The sequence below is a fragment of the Simochromis diagramma genome, unplaced genomic scaffold (genome assembly GCF_900408965.1).
Source record: "Simochromis diagramma unplaced genomic scaffold, fSimDia1.1 OVJJ01000026.1, whole genome shotgun sequence".
Classification (NCBI taxonomy): domain Eukaryota; kingdom Metazoa; phylum Chordata; class Actinopteri; order Cichliformes; family Cichlidae; genus Simochromis; species Simochromis diagramma.
Window position 1 is genome coordinate 7,400,011 of NW_024386985.1, and position 23,055 is coordinate 7,423,065.

A 23,055-nucleotide genomic window follows, 5' to 3' on the forward strand; every position below is an offset into this window, starting at 1 on the left:
AAATCCAATCCATTATTATTATTGGCTGATTAAATATGAGTTAAAATGGAAACAATTAAAATGAGGGCAGTGCCAATAAAACACAAATGTGTGACTGCTGCGGGACAGAGGTGACTGGGTGGTGTGAACTCGTTCCCTGCTCTATCATACACACCATCTCCATACCCACATCCACCTCTGACCCAACCACCCTACAAGCACTCTGATTGTGTTTGACACTATTGTTTATAAAAGATTGTGTTGTATATAAGACTGAAGTGTCACACTGAGGGGTGTGGGAAAACTGCAATTTCAAATTGCTGTGTATGATCTGTACACGTGGTTTTTGACAATAACACTAACTTTGAAGTATGAAAAACATCTGAATGTTTTGTGTTAACGGTTTTATTTAAACTACACACGCTAAGAGCATCACAGGTACATTTCACAGGCCCGGTGTCCTGAAAGCTTTGGAAAGATAAAAGAATGAAAAGTGTTTTATTTTTATTGTGACTGAGTGAAGTTTAAATTTATCTCATAGATGACGACACACTGCTCTCCCCTACCCGAGTATCGATACCAGTACCAGCAGTATTGACCTTCTACTTACTTGGCCTTGGATTAATACCATAAGTATTGCAGTATTGTGCAGCAGTACCTGAAACCACAAACAGAAAACCTGCTTGCTGACTTTCCCTGAAAACTGATGAACATTCAATTAATTCAAGCATCAGACTTTAACATTTAGACTTTATTAAAAAATGATTTTCCAAACGAGGAAAAAACATGAAAAGAGATCTTTGCGAATATGTTAGTGTTGGAGCGCCGTGGGTGGGCGCACAGCTTCACTCTCACACACAGGCTCAGAATGGCGAGCGATGGAGGTCAAGGTTTAACTCTGGGCTTCATGTAGTGTTTCCTGCAGCCGCTCCACCTGCTTGGAGCCGCCGAGGATTCAACCTTCTGCTCGCAGCTGAGCCGACAGGCCCGTTTACAGCCTGTGACCATGCCTGCGGTCTGTGTGGAGACACCACGCCGAGGCACGAGAGACGGTTTCTGTTAAATGAGGAAGGATCTGCATAAAAATGAGGTAAAAATGAAGGTATAAAATAAAAGCACTGACCCAGCATCTGTAGAAAAATAGGACAAACCCGTGACGGGTTCTGTTTCTGCAGCTCAACCCAAAAAAAGAAATCGACTTGTTTCAAATATGGCGCTTGCCTCCACCTTCCGACCGCCGCGTCACGCTGCTGGTGCTTTGGTCCTGGAGATGATGTCACTGTTTTGGCCATGTTTGCGGACACTCGAGCTTTAGTGGTTCGTGGGCAGCAAACAGGACACGAAAACTGAGCGACAGTGTGCACGCAGCTCAACTCAGACCGCCGACTAATATCATTACTGCAATAAACCAAAAGCAGACATCTGAAGGTCAGAACGTCGACTCAAGACCACACGCACATTCACCAGAGGTTGCATTTGAATGTTATAACTGAACCTGATCGACACTGAAGCATTCGCAGTGAGATCGCTCTCCAAGATGGTTTAATCCTCAAAGCGAACCTCTCGGCTGCTCGTAGTGACACAAGTGGAGATGCCCTAAGAGAGGCGGTTAGATCATGTGGAAGCAGCACAGATGTTGTCTTTTACCCTGTTTCTACACCCGAACGCGTCAGTCGAGCTCTGAACACGTTTTCCTGATTTTCAGATCACAGCTGAGGTTTAAACTCCGCCCCATGACAGCAACTTTGCATGATTCTCAGCTCCAACAGCCCTTCCACCTGAAACAAGCCGTTTACCACTGCTCCTGGTTATCGTCTTCTGATTAGCTGCCCCTCTAGCTGTTCCAAACAGCTTGTAGGCGGGGTTTCTATTCTCTCTCTGTGACTTCAGAGGGCCAACGATATACAAAAAAAACAAAAAAAAAAAACTCTGATAAACTGAGTGTTCAGAGGAGTTGGAGCTCAACTGACGCGATCATCGAGCACGAAGTGCAGGTACACGACAGGAAGTAAGGAGAAGAGCACGCCCACTTTTTATTCTATTTTTTTTGGGCTGAGCAGCAAGAATTGCACCTCGTAACAAAAACTGCAGCTCGCTTTCACAATTAAAGTTTGTGATATAATAAAGGCTCATCATGATGATTGAAGACCTCAGTCCAGTGTCTGTCGCACCATGGAATGTGTTTCTATTGTTTCTAACTGTTTCTGGAAGCTAAAGCGTGTGGAGTGTTTCTGCACACAGAAGGCATTCGTGTTTTCAGAAAGGTAGACAAAGAGTTGCAGCACCTCGGTGTGAAGGCGAAGGCAAGGAGACGTGCAGCGCTGACGGGCGGGAGTCACGTGGTATTTACATGCCCGTGTGCACACAATACACTAGGGTCCCCCCCCCCACAGCACCTCCCACCCCGAGCGTCCCTTCAGAAATCCTGTCCTCTTCTTGGCGATCTGCTCAGTAGCTGTGAAATCACTGACCGTTCTCAGGACCAACATGGGTGGAGACAAACATCGTCACATGATGGGAAGACAGCGCCGGGTGTGTATGTTTCTGCACGTGCGCTCCAAGAGATGCTGGGGCCGGAAACATGGTCGGTATGTTAGGACTTAGCGAGCCGATTGCCTTCACTGTGCGTCCTCATGCGGACCGTCAGCCCCGCAGTTTGCACAGCCGTCACCTCTGCATGGCGTGCCTGGAGCCCGGTGCCTGTTTCCCTTTCCTCGGAATGTCCGGCAGCCCGAGTGGCCGCCTGCACTGACCTTTGGCCTCTGGCTCAGAGTCGCTGAGCTCAGCGTCGGGGCAGTACCCGTCGCTGTCCTGATACGATCGCGCACTCTTCAAGCGGTGCTCCGGTGCTGGTTTGGCCCACAGCCTCTCCTTGGCACCGCTCTTCCGGGACAGTTTGTCTGCCCGCAGGTCCTCGGTGGTCCGGACCAGGTTGATTGTGGCCTGTTTGAAGGAGCGGCCAAAGTGCTCCATGGTGGACTTGCGAAAGACGCTCTTCTCGTTTGCAGTGTTGCGGTCAGCGGGCGTCTGGCATGAGCCGTCCCTCTGAGCAGTGCCCTTCTCCAGCACGCCATTAGATTTGGCCAGGCGTGCTCGGTCTCGCTCCAGTCTGCCATTGCTGTTGGAAGGCTGTCCGTGAAGCGCGCCGTGCAGCGTCAGAGGTTTCCCGCTTGGTTTAACGTGCTGCGGTGCACCGCTGGTGGAAGACGTTCGGCTGGTGGAGCGGTCGTCTCTGATGCTGCGGCCGTGCAGCTGAGGCTTCCCCTGGCCCACCCCCTCACCGCCGTGCTCACCCACGTTCCCGCTGTTGTCTGGGCACAGCGGTCCGTTCCCAACACCCAGAGCTTTGGGCATCTTCAGCTTCAGAGTGATCCTCGGAGGAGGCCGGGACAGCACACTCTCCAAGGGGAACGAAGCAGGAAGACCTGCAGAGAAAACACATGTTCAGTCCCTTTTTCTCTTTTCCATAATCACATCACAGACAGCTTAAGAGTCCTCACAAACTGTTTTATCCTTTACTTCACCATAATAATAAAAAAAAAAGAAGAAAAAAAAAAGAATCATAAATCCATCATAAATCCTGCTGATCCCAAGTTATTGTGTTACAGGCATTACATATATTAATTTACATAATTATTCAAAACTCAAACCAGATCATTTTACAGTGTGAACTTTGACCCCATTTCTGATTAGTCACTTTAAAATCTGGGCTGATTTAAAAGGATCCAAATCATAAAATTAATTTATGATTCTGACAGGATGTTCTTCTTATCACATACCGAGTGTTGGTTTCTACCTGCTCATTAACAGGTAAAATACACAGAAACTTTTCATAGGGGTCAAAAATCACTAATTTCTCACTGGAAAGCTTTGACATCCTATGTGGGATGATCCCTCTGAACTGAGCCGAGTCTGAGCTTTGCTTTGTATTTTTCTGTGTCACATGACCTGCTCTGAGGTCAGCTGATACAAAGAGCAAGTCACGGAGCTGGTGCTGCTTCTCACTGTGAACTCACCTGCAGAAATCTCCTGGTTCGTGAGCTTCACATGCAAGTTGAACATTTGCTCCTGAGCTTTGCTCTGCAGCAGCTTCAGCTTCTCCCGCCGACTCACCATGTAACACAGGTTCCTCACCTGCAGCCAGATACACACAACTTTATTAAAGACAGCAGTATAGATGGGATCTGATTGGCTGACAGCAGGTTCACTCCTCAGAGTTTCTATAAATGCTACTGAATCAGCAATGGTTGCTACTGAGTACATGCTCTGATCTTTTAGGCTAAAGCTAAAAAACCACATCACCACTAACACAGGCTGCACACACACACGGCACAGAGGAAGCACCCACCCTTTCTAGGTCCTGCCTCAGGTGCATGAACATGCGCATCCGGGTGTGGATGCTGTCCTCCTGCGGCTGGAGCACCAGCTGCTCCTCCTCCTCTTTAGGGGGCAGCAGAGCCCTGTTGAAGCTGCTCTTCCTTTTCAGCTTCCAGTACTGGTAGATGAAGTCCACCAGGTGCGGGGACAGCCCAAGGTCCCGGGCCAGCTGCTCGGGCTCAATCAGGGTGTAGAACTCCTCCTCCAGCTCCTGCAGCCGCTGAGCTCGCTGGCCCCCCTTCCCCGCCTCTCCAGGGGCTTTGGATCGAGCCGGGCTCAGGCCGGCCTCTCCGGCTTTGGGCTGGCTGTGTTTTAGGCAGTACGACTTGAACTTGACTTCATCCCCTTCATCCAGGATCGTCTTCATCTCCAGGCTGTGCTGGAACGCACAGGTCACGTGGAAGGGGGTGGTGCAGTTCTTTACTGAACACTGAACAGGGGGAGAGAGCGGATCGAGTTACTTGAGGGAAAAGCCAGCTTACGTCCAGCTCCAGTGCAGACTTCTTGCTGCAGACGCTTCGAGGATCATAAAATCAAACTTGAATGTCTGCAGACATGCAATCAGTCTAAAGTAATCTCTATGGCATGAAACGGAAGGAATAACTCACCTGGATGCACGCACCTGTCTTCAGCTTGCACAGACTGCAGATCAGAGACCAGCGACTGGGGGGGATGTGGGAGACTTTGGTGATGGGCTCCATCCTCTCTGGACAGGCGATGCTCACCTGCAGGACCACACATTTTCACTGTCACTATCATTTCTGCACATGTGCTCCTTTATTAAAGGTCTATAGACCAAAGCAGTAAATATTTTCATCTTAGTCTCTGATACAAAAAAAACAACAAAACATTATTTGTCACTGTTTGTGTTGTTGCACCCGCTTCCCCTCATCCCGGATTCACTTACCTCAGGGATCCACAGAGCGCAGCTCACATGAGCCCACCTTGTGCCGGCTCGTGTCGCCTTCATGGCCCCGCCTTTCTGGGGACACAGGAGGCACTGCGGGTCAATACCGAGGACGCATGTCCGGCACAGCCAGTTACCAATGGGCACCTTAACAATGCCGTAGCACGCCTGCGGAAAGAACAGCGGGATGCAAGTGACGTATAACCAGAACATCAACAGAAACAACACAAAAACACAAGTGTGCTGCCCGGGGTTCCGACACACGCTCCAGTCACAAGGTCAGGGCTAGCAAAAGCAGAAAGGCGTTTCCTACCTGGTGCACACAGATGTTGCACTTGTCACAGAACACCATGTCGTTGCCCTCCTCGCTGTCCGGAGAGCGGCACACATCGCAGATGACGTCTTCATCATATTCAATCCCCAGACCCTCCACTGTCTCGATGGCGTGTTTCATGTTGTCGTGGCACTGCCTCTCCAGCGCCTCCATCGCTCGCTCCATCATTAGCTCGTCCACCGGCTCTTCACCTGCAGGACCAAACAGCAACACCCCACGTGATCAGACACTCCCGAGAACAAGAACAGAGGTGTCTGAAGTATTCAAAGTGTGGACTGTGCCCCCCCAGTGGGCAGCACCGGTGCTGCAGATGGCCCTCATTTATAATAAACAGGAAGGTTTAACTTTGAAAAACAGCCAAATATTAAAATACATGTAAAAAGCCTCAAATACAAAGCCAACAGAAGACAAAAACAAATGTGCAGAAACAGAAAGAAGGAAGATGCAGCGTCACTAAGCATCACGCTGGATCATCGGGCCCGTCTTACCCATGCGTTCAAGCTCGTGGTTGAGCGCGTGCAGCCAGTAGAGGTCCATGTCATCCAGGTCATAGCGGCACATGGCCTCCGCCAGCTCTTTGATGCTCACGAAACCCGGCTCCTTGGACTCCTGGCTCCAGCACTGGATGTACTTCTTCTGGTGGGTGTACAGCGTTTCCTTCTGCTTCTCCGCGATTACTCTGAAAAGAAACAGCAGAGAGCCGTTAGACTGAATAGCTGAACCAACCAGAACCTGCTTCAAAGAGAGCCAACAAACACATTTAAAGGTCAAAGCTGTAATGATTGCGATATCTCCTCCTGCTGTGATTGAGAGAGCGAGGCAATCAGCTGACACCGAATGTATTTGCTCTCCTGTTTGCACTTTCAGACTGGTCTGTGGTCACGTTGAAGCCATGGCACAGATTCTTTCTCCTCCTCCTCCAGGAGACGCAGGAGCATTACCGATCCAGCTGACAGGTGAATTCCCCCCCAGGGCTCCTACCACTGGGTCATGAGATACCTGAGCCGGTTCCCGTTGGGGTGGAGCTCCTCCAGAGCGTTCAGTCTCTGAGGCTGTGTCTGACGTGGTCATGTGCTCAGCTACGGCTGACTCGTGTAAACTTGTGACTTGAGTACGCTGATCAGCGTACTCAAGTACCTGTATGAAGAGGAGGTGGCAAACTAAGACGTTTGGGAGGCGGTCGGACTCACCTGACGGACGGCTCTGGGATGGTGTCTGGGCTCGCTGGTACCTGCACTCCTTTCTCCCACTCCTGCTTCCAGGTGTCTGCCAGCAGGTAGCAGTCCTCTGGGGAGATGTGGTGGGAGTCAGGCAGCTTCATTGCACTGATCAGGTCTTTCCTGAACACCTGTGGGGGAGAGAGACGCACACAGGTAGTCAAACGCCATCCTGACATTTACTGACGCTCAGCAAAGTCTGATACGCACCTCAGCTGGCTTCTTCGGGTTGGATGCAGGCGTTCCAGGTTTGCTCCCATATTTGTTGGAGGAGCAGAACGAGGTCGATGGACCTGAAAGAAGAAAGAGGCGAATAAAAAGAAACGAAGGAGACAGTTTGGTCTGGGTTACGGGTCACGCTGCCATGCCGCGACTGTTTTTGGACCCCAAGCCTGAGACGTGTGGTCAGCCTGAGAGTGGTGTACTTGTGTCCGTCTGTTCTCACATCCAAAACACCAGGAGGCAGCACAGTTTCTCTCTGTGACCGACACTCTTCAGTCAATTGAAACTTGCCATCACTAGAGGGCGACGTTAGGCTGAGGTGTGGCATCAGATTTTGATGTTAATTTTTTTGGTTGTTTTTTTATCAGAAAGGTTAAATAAGAATCTTTTTGGTCTTGGTAAATTCTTTAAACATGTTAAGACAATGTCTCCACAGAACCACGAACAGCATCCATGTGACGTGTTCAGGGAGACGCACGTCAGGCACATTTACAGGTGTGACGCACCAATAGCATAAATCTGAAATGCTCGAAGAGCGTTTTCACATTTTAAAACTGGAACATGCTTATTATTTTCCAGTTTTAATGATGCTGCCGTCTCACACTGATTATTCAAATGGGATCCATTTGATTCTTTTGCACCAACAGGCAAGACTGCACACAGATCACTTTCTTCTGTTGTTACAGAAATAGTTACAGAGCAGTCACAGGTTAGAAATGATGATGACGCCGGAAACGAAGTGGCAAGCTTGACTCACTCTCATTGTCAGAAGTGTCACTGCTGCTGGAGGACCGGAGGCGTTTCATCCTGTATCATCCTGTAGCAGCAAAAAAAGATGATGACATTCAAATATTGATGATTTTTAAGGCCAACGGAACAGAAGTTTGTGGACACAAAGAAGAAATTTGTACTCACCGTAAACTTCAAATTGAAAAGCATGCTAGTAGATTCTTCTGTCAGACCGCTTCAGTTCATATCTGCAAACCACAAGTAAATAAAGACATTTATAAAATTACTCAACTATTACATGTTATTATTTTACATTTTATTGTATCTCTGCTGTAACTTTCTAATTCACTTGCTTTTAACGCGTCATCATCACATATGATCACTTTTGTTTTATTACTTTGTGTTGCATCTCTATCTGTGAAGGACGGAGCAGCACTCACCCGCCTCACAGGTGTCATACAGACACAGGTGTAGTGACTCATCACACACAACAAAGACTTATAGCAGTTCTTCTTAAAAATATTTGGTTTTTATAACTTTTAAAGCATATCTGTGTCAATAAACAGGAGGTGGAAGAGGCCAGAGCGACACCAGTCCTAGATACAGAACGCTGTTTCAACAGGGGGCACAAGCCTGACATTCCCCATGAAGACACGAGGAAGAGGAGGAGCCAGGAGCCCCTCTCCTTGCCATACCATAGTGACGTACACCTCACGTGAAAAGCTCAAGTCAAGTTACAGTGTTGGAAGCTGTTGGTAAATATAACAGCAGGTTCTCCCTGATAAACAAAAATCATATTTTCACTCCATGTTTGTGCTTTTCCACTTGACTTTTCAGTAACCTTAAGCACCAGAAGCTGCAGTTCCTTTATTGTCCAGCAGAGGCAGCAGTGAGTTAGTTTTCATAGACTCCCTCATGGAGGACCACAGTATTGTTTCTGTGTTGCCAATTTCCTCGTTGCCAGGTTTTTAAAACAGTGGCTCATGAAGGAGACACTCATGACTCCTCAAGTGACGCCATTGACTAGCCAATCGGTATCATGCAGTCTGTTGACATCACATTTTCAGATCGCTTGGAACCCCGGTGGAATATGTTCAAAAAAGTACCGGGTACTATGACCTATGAGAACCCTAAAAATCGCGACGAGCCTACCCGAGTAGGTACTATACTAAACAGTGGGCTCACTTCTGCCCCCAAATAAAACCAGTATGGCAGCAGCTACCACTTCAATGCTGAGGGTTCCACGCTGATGAGTGCTCCCTCCATCTTTTATGTACAGTGTGTGGAGGCTGTTCAAACAGGTTCATATATGTAAGATCTCATTACTCCACAGCAAGGTGTGTCAGGTGTTCTCCACCTGACATCTAACCTGTGGAGGGAGGGCGCACGGATATGACGTCAGGTTGTTTAAAAGGCTCACCTGACAGGAAACGATGAGAAAAGGCTAACACACTGTTTACTTCCCTCCCTCCTGTTTTGTGCCGTTTCTTGGCTCACCTGAAAGAAAGCCTCACACACCTGTGTAAAGTGTTGGCGCCAAACTGTAAGGCCTGCCCGCGGGCTGGGAAATCAAACATAGGCGCCTCCATCACTCAAACATGTCACTTCCTCGGAGGCTCTGAGGCGGGCATCTGTGCTGCTCCGCTGGGTTCATACCCCGGGAGCCTACCAGCCGCTCGTGGTTCCGGGGTAAAGAGGCAGGGCGGCCCTAGAGAGAGCGCAGGCCCCGGGCCTGAAGGGACCGTCCAGGGCAGAGCCCAGAGCTCAGGCTCAGCTCGCCACCATATTGTTCACATTTTCCCGCTCATACCTGCAGTCCCGCCGCTGCCGCCCGCGTTATTCCGCTCACACGGTCCTCACACGGCCTCGGCCCGGGCTCTGGTTCCGGACTCGGTACTTCTGTCCCCGCAGCTCAACGGGAGGATCCAGCTCTGCTGCCCGGACACCAACACGCCACAACGGCCCTATTGTACAGCGCAGCCCACCGGGTCCTAAACCCCGCCGGCGCAGTCAGCCTCCGCCTTCCTCGGAGTGGTGCTAACGCTGCATTACCTCCCCAAGCGGTGGGAGTGTGAACCCCAGGCAGATTTTTGTTCGATAAAACGAGACTTTTGGAAAATGAAAAAGTCCGTTTGTGGCAGGGGCGGATCTAGAGGGGTGGCATTAGCTGGCATAGGGTGCCACTCTAAAATGATTTCTTGCCACCCCTAGTGCCACCCTAGCTTTGCATGTGACAGTGTTGTTTTTAAGTAAAAATAAGGTAGCATTAACACTTTGAGCCCAGCAACAATTAAAAATGAACATAAATCCTAAAACTGAATATATTGCACACACACACACCGTTAACAAATGGTTTTACCCATGGCGCAGACCGGCTTTATTTCTTGTTTTCACTAGTTTTCATTAGATTTTGTAAACTTTATTGTTTATAAAATTTGTGCATACATTTTCAAACTTTACAATTATTATTTGAATTTAAAGTTATAAAATAATTTACTAAACGTGTCTGTTGTTTTTACAGTAAAAAAAATATTACTACTAGGATTTTATGGGTTTTTTTGTGTAATTTCAGATCAGTTGTGTTAATACAGTACGTCAGTGGAAAAAATAACTCTAAATTCAGACACGTGAGGTTGGGCCGAAAATAATTACACCAAACAACACACAAAAAAAATAATAATTTAAAGGTGAAATACAAATGTAAAACCAAAAGTAGTAAAAATGGCCAATTATAATTTGGACCTCAGAGTGTTAAACCAGCAAATCATGGAAAATTAGGTTAAAATTTCTCTTCATCACGGTGCAGGTTTCTGACATTTTGTGTAAATTTAAGTAACAATTTGATTTTTTTCTAACAAAAAAAGTGTGAAACGTAAGTTAGATATGTGTTTTTAAATAAAACGGCCCCATGTTGTGTAACTTTCTGGATTTTATACTTATTGGGCTACATATTTATTTATTATACAAGCTATACAGGACATCAAAATTCACGTTTTATGTAACTGAAATGTTTAATTATGTGGGCTACAGAAAATAATGAAGTTATTGACTATATTTATTTGAAACATGTATACTTAATGTATTTGAATCATTTTAACCCTATGTAACACCTGCATATGTGTTTAAAAAAGGCTTTGATTTTGCCACCCCATTTGATTTCCATGTCAGCCTAAGAAAATTTCTCTTGATCCGCCCCTGGTTTGTGGGTCTTACAGTGTGAGTGGGTAGGGGGCACAGTCCATTTATCAGTCTTACAATGCAAAGAACTCATCCAGCACCTACTATCCTACTGGCAGTCCTACGATCTTGTTGGGTTGTCGCTTCTCACAGGGACGTCCAGCTGCTAAACCAGGATGTGAAGCTTAGCATCAGGATGTTTTCTGTTACACCTCTATAGAATGCTGTGAGGCGAAGTGCTGGGAGCCCTGCTTTCCTGAATCTTCCGAGGAGGTGGCTTTTGTGCTTTTTGATGACTGCTATGGTGTTAGCGGAGAAGAACAGCTCATCAGCTAAGTGCACACCAAGGAACACTGCTGACACTCCACAGCAGCACCATTTATGGTGAGGTCTGCGTGGTGATCTTAGCCAGACCTCCTGAAATCTACACACCACTTCAAGCTTCTTCACGCGAACTCATTATTCTTACTTGTAGTAATGAGAACAACCACTGTGGTGTCATCTCCAAACTTTGCAATGTGGTTGGTGCTGGATCTGTGTGAGCAGACTAAACAGCAGCGGGCTGAGGACACAGCCCTGTGCTCATTGAAATGGTTTTTGATGTGTGGTTGCTCACCTTCACTGTCTGCTGCCACTTTGTCAGGAAGCTGAGAACTTATTCGCAGGTTGCAGTGTCCACAGAAACAAGCGTCAGCTTTTCCACCAGCCGCCTGGCGGTAGTATTGCTAGTTTGCTTGATGAAGCTCAGATGCACACAGAGTGATGCACTCTGGAGTGACTGCTGTCAAAAAATCTTAATTGTTACATCTGTGCTGAGACTGGCTCTGACACACACCCTCCATGCAGTAACAGTCACAGAGACTAAAATCAAAAGTGAAAAAAATAAAATAAAATAAAAGATGATAAAAGCTAAACTGAAACATGAAACCAGCTATGGAAACTAAACTGGAATTAAAAAACTAAATAAAAATAAAACTAGGCAGAAAATACAAAACTATAACTGCTGCCAACAAAACACAATAACACCCCCTTCCTCTCAAATGCCTTCTTGTCCCTCCTTTAGGGGGCTCCATAGCTTCACCACCTCCGCTCGCTCCAGCTTCACTGAACCTCTGCTCTCAGACACATCAGTCAGGGTTTCCTGGGTTTTACAGTTAATCTGGAGATATTGGTCAACCCTCAGTAACACAGTGGAGACAGACCTGATTCATAAAATACGGACACCGTGTGTAAGTATTCTCACTGGCCACTTCATTAGCTACACCTATTTATCTTTCCTTTAACACATGTATCTTATCAGCTCGGTGCATTTATGCATATAGACCTGATGAAGAAGAGCTGCTGAAGTTTAAAGTGAGCATCAGAACAATGAAGAAAGGTGACCTCAGCGACTGTGAGTGTTTCTAGGATTTTCCCACCAACCAAGTGGTTGGAGTTTACAGAGAAAGTATTGAGCGAGCAGCAGCGCTCTGGGAGGAAACGCCTCGTTGCGGTGGAACATGTGAAGCATGTTCCTAGCAGACTGTCCAACCTGGTACTACTTGTACCTAATAAAGTGACCAGTGAGTGTGTTTTGAATGTGCAGAAAGTTTCAGACATCAGAAGAAATCTCCCTGAAGCACATCAGAACTGATAAAGTCCAGGAAAAGAAGATGGTCATTAAAGCAAGGCGTGGTATAAACACTGACCTCTGACCTCTTTAGACTGACACTCACACACACACACAAAAAGAGAACATGCTCTAAGCCCTGACCTCCATCAGCAGAAGCAGACTTACACTGAAAACAAGATCCTTCAGCTTGTAATCTGATTTTTATAACAACATTACTTAACAGACTACAGCCTTGCAGCACAGGTACAACAAGTGTGCAAACACAGGTGATGTCCCTACATCACAGTCAGGGAGTAGTAACGCACCACACTAAGCCAGAACGCTGGACACTGAGTTAATGAGGATAGAAGCATGATCATAACCTCCCACTCATTTCTGACCTTCCTGTGATCGCGTAACGGGACCTGATCACAAACAACCCGACACACTTTAGCTTTTTGTGACCTTTAAAGCTCGTCATGGACACATGTTGGTGATCTGAGAAAGAGGAAGAAGAGAGCTTCCCTTATTCACTCTGAGACGCTGTGTTTGTGTAAAGTTGACTCCACAGAGTGTGTGCTGATGGCTTGAGACAATCATTGACCACATCAGGATCACCCAGTCTGTCAGCTCGGCCTGAAACAAAGTTGTTTTATTCTCGGAGTACAAAAGACGCCACACATAATGAATCTTTTACTAAACATCGGGATTGAAACCCTTCATGTTCCTATATAAAAACATCAGCAGAGTATAAAACAAATATTACAAATGTTGTTCTTTAAAAAACGATCACACAGAAGTGCCTACATCAGAAACACAGCTACTGTTCACACAGCGATCACTTAATCAGTCCAGCTTTGGCCTAACAATCATCAATACATCAGATACACGCATGAGTCTGTCACGTGAATCACTCTCACACTCCCTCTCTCTCACACTCCCTCTCTCTCACACTCCCTCTCTCTCACACTCACTCTCTCTCTCTCACACACACTCTCTCTCTCTCACACTCCCTCTCTCTCTCTCACACTCCCTCCCTCTAACACAGACTCAAACACACACAGATCCTGGTCAGACACACAAAGAGGGCTTGGCTCTCTCGGGCAGCGCGAGCATCCCTTGTGCAGCAGCTTGAACTACAGTCAGGTTACAGGTTCAGCACAGAGCTACATTCACAATGAAGCAACATCACTGAGTACATTCGGAGCGATATAAATATTCACAGCTATGAGCAATGAAGGTGCAGCGGGGTTCCTGACCCAAGCTCATCACGCCCTCCTTCACCTCCTCTACTCTTTAAGGACAGAAGGACCATCAGTTTAGTCTGAGCTGGACGGCGTGGAGGGCGGAGTCACCGTGACATCACATCACCTACAAGCCCATCTGCATGTCGGCGAAATTGAAGAAGTTGTCGACGTCTTGAGACGACGTGTTTTTGTTGTCGGAGACAAAAAGCTGCAAGACAAAAAAAATAGCAGTAAATGTGACATCTTCGAAAACGCAGAGTGAAGCCATAAGGATCGGGCCGGGACCGCGCTGCGCTCACCTTCGTCCCGCTGAACACCTCACTGGCAATGTTCCTGCATGCTTCAACAACTCCGTCCCCGTTCATCTCAAGGGCAATGACGGGGCCTTCGGGGAAAACACGACAGTCAAACCTTTAGGACACCGACAGCACCACCGCCCCATCTCCACCTGTGAGTCAGCCTGATACAAACATAACTTCCCCCTTCATAACAATTGTTTTTATAAGTCGCCTGTCTGCATTGTTAGATGCATAGCCTCTTTGACTGACAGCTGTCTGCTAGCTTCACCTGAACTGGACCTGTGGACTGTGATGGTGCTTTTGGAACCTTTTGGAGCATTTTTATTTGCCATCACGTGACCAATAACATGGCTGCTGTGAGGTCACAGTAGTGACAGAGCGTCCAACAAGGCTGAACTCCAACTTTGCTAAGTGAAATTACAGAATTTCGATTGGATGTTACTGATTAGCAGGTATCTATGTCAGACTGATATACTTGTACAGTCTGTGGACAAGCATTAGCTCCACCCTCTCAGTTGTGGAAACAACAGTAACCTTTAGATGCTAAAATGTGCAGTCCAAAACCACCAGGTGACATCACTGAAGTCATGTCAATCTTTTACATACAGTTTATGACCAGGAGTGTTATAATACAACATGACGTAAATGGCTGTATCTGTTCAGGTGTTTTACCTGCTGTCCCCCAAATATGTAATAAATGAATGAGAGTGTGATTACAAATATCACACACTGACTGACACACACCATCTGGTCAGTACGAAAGAGCTCCTGATCAGCTGATCAGTGAGGAAGGAGCGAGTTTACCTTTGGTGATCCACTCCGTGAGGTCATCCGCGTCCCTCTGAAACACTCGCTTCACGTCTTCCGGCCGCATCGACACTTCTTTCGTCTGGATCAGCACAAAGCCTTTAGCGGTCGCCTGACCACATCGGAGAGAGGTTAAAGAGGTTAAAGTTCGCAGTGACACTTTAAAGAACCGTCAGTGAGCATGCTCAGATTCATAGCATGTCCCGTATGCCTGAGTGCTGGAGTCACACAAGTTTCAACATAGCGAGCAGAGCATGGAGGACTGAGTCATCACCTTGCTGTCAACCTCAAGAGCCGGAACTGAAAGAATTCAGAGCGGTAAAAACATTTCTGAGACGAGGAAGCAAGTCGGTGTCAGGAGCGTGACCGAGCGGGTTCATCGTACATGCCTTTGTTTGCTCAGCTTTACGGCCTTCGGCAACTCATTTTATCTACCTGAGGACAGGTGCCGATGGCGAGAGTCCACAGCTAGAGGTTCTAATAATCAGCTCAGTGTGTATGAATAGCAATCCTCGATGCCCAAAAGCTCAGAACACTCCAGTTATCTCAGCTTTCTGCTCTTGGATCTGTGTGACGTCACAGAGAGTGGAGAGACGAGCTGTAAATGAGCTGTTCACTGAACTGAACTGTGACTCATACTAAGCTACTCTATTGCATACATTCTGTTGTACATTATTAAATAGTGTATAATCTAAGATCAAATAAAGCCGCCAACAGAAGTAAAGAGTGTACTGAGCTGTCTGTATGACACACCTGTGTGTTTGAGAGATTTAAAGGATCGCATCATTAACAAGTAAATTTCACTTGGCGATGGACTCACTTCGTCAATGAGCTTGCGGGCATTTGCAGTAGTGTACTCTCCAGCGAAGAAGACAAAGAGGCAGGACTCCTCGCTGTCCTTGTACCTCCCACCTTTTGTCAGTGGCACGATGCTTCGCGCGGGGTCGGCGGAGACTCGCACTGACTTGAAATCGGACTCAGGGTCTGGTGCCGGAACGAAATCCAGAACGGGTGAATCCTCTGGCATCAGGCTCCAGTTGGTCTCCCCGGACACGGGCGTGAAGTCGTGGATGTTGCTCCAGTTGTTGTTGAAGATGCTCAGCCCTGCGTCCTTGAAGTGGAAAGCGAGCTCGGGGTAGTAGTACTGGAAGCAGCCGAACTTCATCCCCGTGGACGACTCGATGATGGGCTGGGTGGCACAGCACAGGAACACCTCCATCTTTTTACAGTCTCGTGTGCGGAACTGCTGACATGCCACCACACACTTGATGTCTTTGCAGTCCCTGAAAAACACGCTGCCTTTGACGGGCCCCAGAACAATGCGGCAGTTCACGCAGTCGTCGATGGTGATGGTCGCCGAGTGATCGAACACATAGATGTTGCAGTTCTCGCACTCCTGGATGACGAACTGCTGACCATTCAGTTTGCCGGGCAGACGGCCCACCGTCACGTCTTTGAGGCCGGTCAGCATGTAGTCCTTCGGGTCCACCTGTGCAGAGAGAACAGAGGATTCAAACACTGTTCACACTCTTACGGATGCACAGAGACACCATTTTTAACCCTTCTGTGACCATTAAAGATCCGAAAGCAAAGTCTGAGAGTTAAAAACACGCTGCTAACAGATGTGTGGGAATCAGCTGGACCAGAAGTACTACTTTATTTCAAATTCAAATCAAATTCAAATTTTATTTCACGTTGTGTCATCTTTGGCATTTGTGTCATATTCAACTAAAGAACAATGATGTGTTTCTGCAGCAGGCTGCTGCTGCTAACCAGAGTTGGGCAAGTTACTTTGAAAAAGTAATTAATTATAGTTACTAGTTACTTCTTCAAAAAAGTAACCGAGTTAGTAACTGAGTTACAAAATTCTACAAGTACTTAATTACTTGAAAAGTAACTACTGCGTTACTTTAAAAAAAAAAAAAAAAAAAAAAGGTTAACCATGGAGTCCAGGGTATAATTGTAACTACTTTTGATTTTCCCTCCACATTTCACCTTTAAAAACTATTTACTTTGCCTTTCTTGGTATCATTCTTTTCAGCACAACCTCATGTGTCTGAATTTACAGTTATGGTTTCATTTTGACATACTGTATTAACACAGTTGATCTAAAATCAGACATAAAACATAAAATCCGAGTAGAAAAATTAACATTTTTTTTACTGTAACAACCACAAACATGTTTATTGAATCATATTTCATAACTTTAAATGAAAATATAAATTGTCAATTTTAAAATCATATGCACAAGTTTTGCAAACAACAAAGTTACTTGCAGCCATTTACCTTTTACCCTTTTTAAAATAACCATTTCAAACTATTTACATAACAATTGGGTTTTCTGCATTCAATAAGATGCCACACAAATTATCTGTACCACTCCAAAAAATAATTTCTGTCCACTATAAAGGAGAACATCACAGCCTGATACCCGCAGCTCTGAAAGCAGGAGGTGTATCACTCTTCCTGTTTTCATTCAGCAGTCGCCTCATTGTTCTAACACACAACACAAAACTATCCACAACACTACTTTTTATTTGTTTGTTTGTTTTTATCTTTTGGTCATAAGCAGAGAGTGCTTTCTAGCGCTGTCCTTAGACAGTAAACGTGATGAAACTATTCAGGAAAAAACACCGCGTATATATTGTTTGGCCTATCAACACAATTTAAAAACTGGTATATATCACCTTGTTGCTTTATCACCTTAAATTGGTCATGTGATTGGCTTACCACAACTACTTTATTCTTCCTCAGTCAAACAGCAGCACTCATGCGATTGTTTTGCCCCCTTGCTCCAGGTGGTGTACCAAAAAGTGATTGTCGGGCAGAAAGTGATTGCTGTCTGCGGAGCGCGCGCAGCTGATCAAAGCAGTAGTGCCCAGATTACTTACGCGGTCAGCTACTTCCATGCAACTGATATAAGGTGCAGTAAGCTGAAGACAGCTTTAACCATCTGTTTGTTGAAAAATAGTAACGCGACCGCACCGCATTTTCTTGTTAGTAACAGTAACGGCGTTGTAACAATAGAAATAGTAATTAGTTAGATTACTCGTTACTGAAAAAAGTAACGCCGTTAGTAACGCCGTTACTTGTAACGCCGTTATTCCCATCATTGCTGCTAACAAAGAGCAGCACGCACAACCTAAAACTGGCTCCTTGCTCAACTGTGCGTGATGTTGAGACATGACGCTGGTTCATCAGCTTCTAAAGCATGCTTGTTTGATATATCCACACAAATATGTGTTTTTAGCTAATATCGGTCCCAAAACTCGAGCCTGTCACACGTTCAGATATCTGAGATGTGTGCCTCTGACACCACATCCCTCTGAACCTGCAGCAAACTGAAGCTGGTTTATGGTTGGTGGATATTTTGGTTGTCACTTTTAAAGGTGTGACCTCCTGTGGGGTAACACCGCAGCTTTAATGTGTGAGCGGGGTGCACGTGAACCACATGCCGTTTGGTAGTAAATCTGATAATCAGATAACACCGGCTGCAGGAGGGAGGGGTGGGGGTGCCTGAGCCTTGCTGTCTTAGCTCGCTGCTCAGCTCACAGCGAACACGTGAAGCTGAATCTTTGGCTGGCAAACAGCAGGAAACATGTTTCCAGAACAGGAGCCCACGAAAGCACCGTCAGTGCAGATAACGTCACTATTATCATCACCGAGACTGACAGATGTGTGACATCACAGGGATGATCATGTGACGATGTTCGGTGCTAGGCCCACACTTTTTTATGCAGTGTTATTTGTTCCGATTATTCCGATTTTTTGTGTGTGTCACCACTTCTGTCCAAACAGGAAGTGACTTGGCAAATGAATGCCACAGACACTACGAGGATGGACACATTAAACTTTTCTCTATTTTGAGGAGAGAAAGGGAGACTATCAATAAGAGCAAAGATTATTGTTGATTAACATATGACCTGGAGCTTTATGTAGGCAACTGGAACTTTATAATGAGCTTTTCCAACAACATTCTGATGTATTTATTCATCTCTTGCATATTCTGGTTTTCCCTAAATGAATATGTATACATAATGGAGCCGTTTTTATATATTGAAGCTTTTTGTTTGTGGACTTGGTTACATGACTTGCTGATCTCACTGTGTTTTTTCCATTTTTAGCTGTGGAGCTCCAGCTGGACCTGTGCACATTACACTTCTTATTCTTTATTTTGCTCAGCTGAGTTATTTTCCCTTTCATAAGGACATGGTATGGCATTTTATTTAGCATACACAGAGTTTATTGTTATTTTTTGATGAATTTATTTAAATCATGTGGCTTTTTTTAATTAGATGCATGCAAACTGAGTTCAAGTGTAACTTTTTTTCTTCTGCATTTTTAATTGTTGGGCTTATTATTCTGCTTTCAGCTTCGAGCTGCTGTCTTTAATTTTTTGTAGCTGTAACAGGTAACACATAAAGTTTCGTTTAAATTCACACATTCACATCTGGCTGTTTTGGCTGTGAACAACGACAGGAACAGAAATGTCGGTGACCTGAGAGGGCTATTTCCGGCGTCTTTTGCCAGGTGTGATCTACCTGCGCTAAAGCCTGGCTGTGGGTGTGTCCCGGTGCTGCTTACCTTCTCTCGCTTGTCCCAGCTGTACTGCTTCGGAGCCTCCTCGCTGTTGTTGCCAAGGGGAACCGCGTTGCCCGTCGACGCAGTTTCGGCGGAGGTTGTGGTCGGCACCCGTTCCTCTTTTTCCGGCGACTTTCTCTTGGATTTCTTGGAGAAGAAGCAGCCCATGGCGACCTCGAAACGACGGGGCAAGCGGGAGCGGGTTTGTGGGCTCGGAGAACGCGGTTAATGCGGCCGAAGCTCAGGCTCGAACTCTTCGCTTGGCTCGGTATTTTTCAGCTTCCCGTTTCACGGCTTCGTTTCGCAACCAATCGAAACCCCGAGGGTCGCTGTGTCAGCCAATCACAGACGTGAGCATAGTGACGAAAGCACGCTCACAGAGGGCACGCTCACGAGACGTTTATGGACAAGTAGGAAAAAGGAGCTCAGAACCAGTCTAACTCTGATTTATGTTTGCGAAACACGCACATGAAGAGTGTGGAAGGCCAGAAGCTCTAAAATGAAATATTTAATTAATTAAATAAACCATTAAATATGTTATTAATTAATTACAATTGGAAATACATATTACACAATTTATTAAATGTTTTAGATGGAATGAATGGCCATTTAATTCATGATTTATGTATTAAATTATTTAATTTATTAATTACATTGTTTCTACTCTGATTTGATGTTTTTTGTCACGGTGCAGATTTCTGACATTTTTTGTAAATTTGAGCATATAACAATTTGATTATTTGTAATAAAAGAGTGTGAAACTTCACTTAGACTTGTATTTCTAACCAAACCACGTTATGTTGTGTAGCCTTCTGGATTTTAAACTTATTATCCAGGCTATACAGTATATAAAATCAAAATTTACATCTTTTATGTAACTGAAATGTTTAATTATCTGGGCTACAGAAAGTAAGAAATTTACAGACTATGTTCATAAGAAACATGTTTACACTTACTGTATTTTAACCATATAAAATGCATATTACAGGATGTAACACCTGCATATGTGTAAAGAAATGACTGTGATTTTGCCACCCTAAGAAAAATTTTCTAGCTCCACATCTACACCTAAACAGAGGTGGGCAGCACCCACCCAGGTGAAAACTAAAAAGTCTTATTTTTACAGAGTACTGCAAAGGCAGCAGCAGTGACACCAGGCCACGCCCCCGAGGCTGCTTCCTTCACACCAGAAAGCACCTTCCACAAACATATTATTGCTTTGTAAATAATAACCGCTGACATGAAAATCATGTAGTTCAAAGCTGCTGCTTTGAGGCCGCCATATTTATGTGCTGAGGTCTAACTGTGCGCAACCAAAAACCACACACACACGCTCGCGACAGATTAGCCTGCAAGTTAAGCCACAGGCCACTGTAATTATAGGTGATTCGCCTCTCCCTGCTGAAGCCTCTCTCATTAATTGATCATTAATATACAAATTGTCATGACCACTGATCAAAGCCCATCAATGGCTCACTGGATCAAGTTCTGATCAGGTTCTGATCCACTGTGGCCAAAGCGCTTGCTCATCAGGGCTCATATCATTGTTGGGTTTTCTCTTTCTTATTGTAGGTCTTGACTTTACCATATAAAGCGCCTTGATTGTTTTTTTCTAAAACATCGCTATGCGGATAGATTTTAATTCCAGGAATGAGCTGACATTGTTTAATGTGTCCACTTCACTTTCATCCACATGGGAGGAAGTCCCATGCTCTTTAGGTCTTGTGGTGTCATATTACTCCAGTTTATTGTGGTAATCTAGTAGCATGAGGTTAGCCGATGTCTTTGTAGCTCCTGTTCTGCCTGCAGCCTGCTGGAGTAGAGATGCTGGGAACCCTGTGCATCAGGAGGAATTATAGAAGTTCAGTTTCAGCATCATTCACACAAAAGCAGAAAGTTCAAGGAAACAGCTCCAGATTTCTCAGATAGCCAAGGAGTGACTACCTACTACTATAAGCTGTGTAGAATAATAATGAATAGAATGATATAATCAAATATGCAAAGGAGTAGGAGCCGTCCACTCCCACTCACACAAAAACACAGCCCCATTCATTTACCCGTCAATTTGTAAAAACCAGGAAGATTGAAAATGAATAATATATGCACAATAATAATAAAAGAAAGTGCTGGATAAGATTAAAAAGAAACAAAAACCTGCTTTCTGATTGCTTGCTTGCTTGTTTGCTTCCTTAAAGGTGCTTTTCGCAGTGACCCTCTGCAGACACTGACTGAAACTTTGACCACCAAGGGGCAGCGTCTGTAACATTTTCAGAGTGTGTTGCTGTCTAAAGTTTTTATATTGGCCATTTCTCAGTACTCAAGAACGCAAGTCTGTACTTGCATTCTTGCTAGTCCATACTTCTTGAGGACTCTGAGGAAGAACCACCTGTCCTCAGACATCCTGGTGAACTTCTATCGCTGCACCATTGAGAGCATCCTGACCAACTGTATAACAGTCTGGTACGGGAACTGCTCTGCCTCGGACCGGAAGGCGTTGCAGAGGGTCGTGAAAACTGCCCAGCGCATCGCCGGAGCACCACTTCCTGCCATAAAAGACATCTACAGGAAGCGGTGTCTGAAAAGGGCTGGGAAAATCATCAAAGACCCCAGTCACCCATCGCATGGACTCTTCACCCTCCTGCCCTCTGGGAGGCGCCACAGGAGCCTCCGGACTAAGACCACCAGGTACCGGAACAGCTTCTTCCCCACAGCTGTCAGACTCCTGAACTCTGCCTCCTGACATCTGACCCACGTTAAACTCATGGACTGAACATACACACACCCACAACCACCTACACACACACACACAATGGACAACTGTACCCTCAAACACACAATAATAACATGGACTGAACCACCACTCACAACCACTAGCACTTTATATAGCCTCTGTAGAAACTATCTACACCCTCACTTATCTTAACTGCACTACTGTATAGCTCTGTGTAAATAATCATTCTGTACATTCGATAATCTTTAATCCTACAACTGTTTACAACTTGCATAGTTCCCATTTCTGTATAGCTGTATATCTCAGATTCTGTAAAGTTATTTATTTCATATTCTGTATAGTTTTTCATATTTATATCCTGTTCATAGCCTGTACATAGCTTGTACTCACTACAGCCTGTACATACTTATAGTTATAGAATATTCACAACATACTTCATACCGTGTACATTATAACATTCCATAATAGACCCATTTCTGTAATATACTCACATATCTATATTATTGCTAATATATATTGTAATATATCTATATCACTAAAGCACTTCTGGATGGATGCAAACTGCATTTCGTTGCCCTGTACCTGTGCATGTGCAATGACAATAAAGTTGAATTCTATTCTATTCTATTAGTAAGTTCACACAGGAGTCCATACTTCCCAAGAACATAACGCAATCATTCTACAATTGGAATGGCACTGTACTTGATGACATCACAACTCCAGAGTTTGTTTAATATTTGCAATGGAAATTACACATTATATAAAAAATTACATCCTGTCTACTAGGCTTCACACAGTTACACAGAAAGCACGGGAACAAATAAAAAACTGAAATAAACCAAACATTAACATTAACA

General features: G+C 45.3%; 2 protein-coding genes across 5 annotated transcripts; both read right to left on the bottom strand.

Annotated features, from left to right (window-relative positions):
* Positions 1–701: 701 nt before the first annotated feature.
* On the bottom strand, positions 702–9,804 carry jade3 (jade family PHD finger 3). Of its 4 annotated transcripts, none has more exons than XR_005697054.1 (12): positions 7,952–9,804; positions 7,794–7,853; positions 7,025–7,107; positions 6,788–6,945; positions 6,086–6,276; positions 5,577–5,788; positions 5,264–5,431; positions 4,965–5,081; positions 4,328–4,786; positions 3,996–4,113; positions 1,475–3,404; positions 702–1,377 (listed from the first exon to the last, which is right to left on the bottom strand). XR_005697054.1 is itself a non-coding variant. In XM_040040254.1 (12 exons), the coding sequence occupies exons 3-12, from the start codon at positions 7,840–7,842 to the stop codon at positions 2,647–2,649; spliced, it is 2,313 nt and encodes a 770-aa protein (XP_039896188.1). In that variant the 5' UTR covers positions 7,843–7,853; positions 7,952–8,013; positions 9,576–9,804; the 3' UTR covers positions 702–2,646. The 4 variants fall into 4 exon arrangements, 3 of the variants coding, with proteins under 3 accessions (XP_039896188.1, XP_039896189.1, XP_039896187.1); XM_040040254.1 differs by having other exon boundaries at positions 702–3,404; positions 7,952–8,013; positions 9,576–9,804; XM_040040255.1 differs by having other exon boundaries at positions 702–3,404; positions 7,952–8,013; positions 9,284–9,804.
* Positions 9,805–13,154: 3,350 nt separating this feature from the next.
* Positions 13,155–19,782, bottom strand: rp2 (RP2 activator of ARL3 GTPase). Its single transcript, XM_040040390.1, has 5 exons — positions 19,471–19,782; positions 15,707–16,375; positions 14,884–14,998; positions 14,080–14,165; positions 13,155–13,988 (listed from the first exon to the last, which is right to left on the bottom strand). Exons 1-5 carry the CDS (start codon positions 19,633–19,635, stop codon positions 13,905–13,907), a joined length of 1,119 nt encoding a protein of 372 aa, XP_039896324.1. The 5' UTR covers positions 19,636–19,782; the 3' UTR covers positions 13,155–13,904.
* Positions 19,783–23,055: the final 3,273 nt, after the last annotated feature.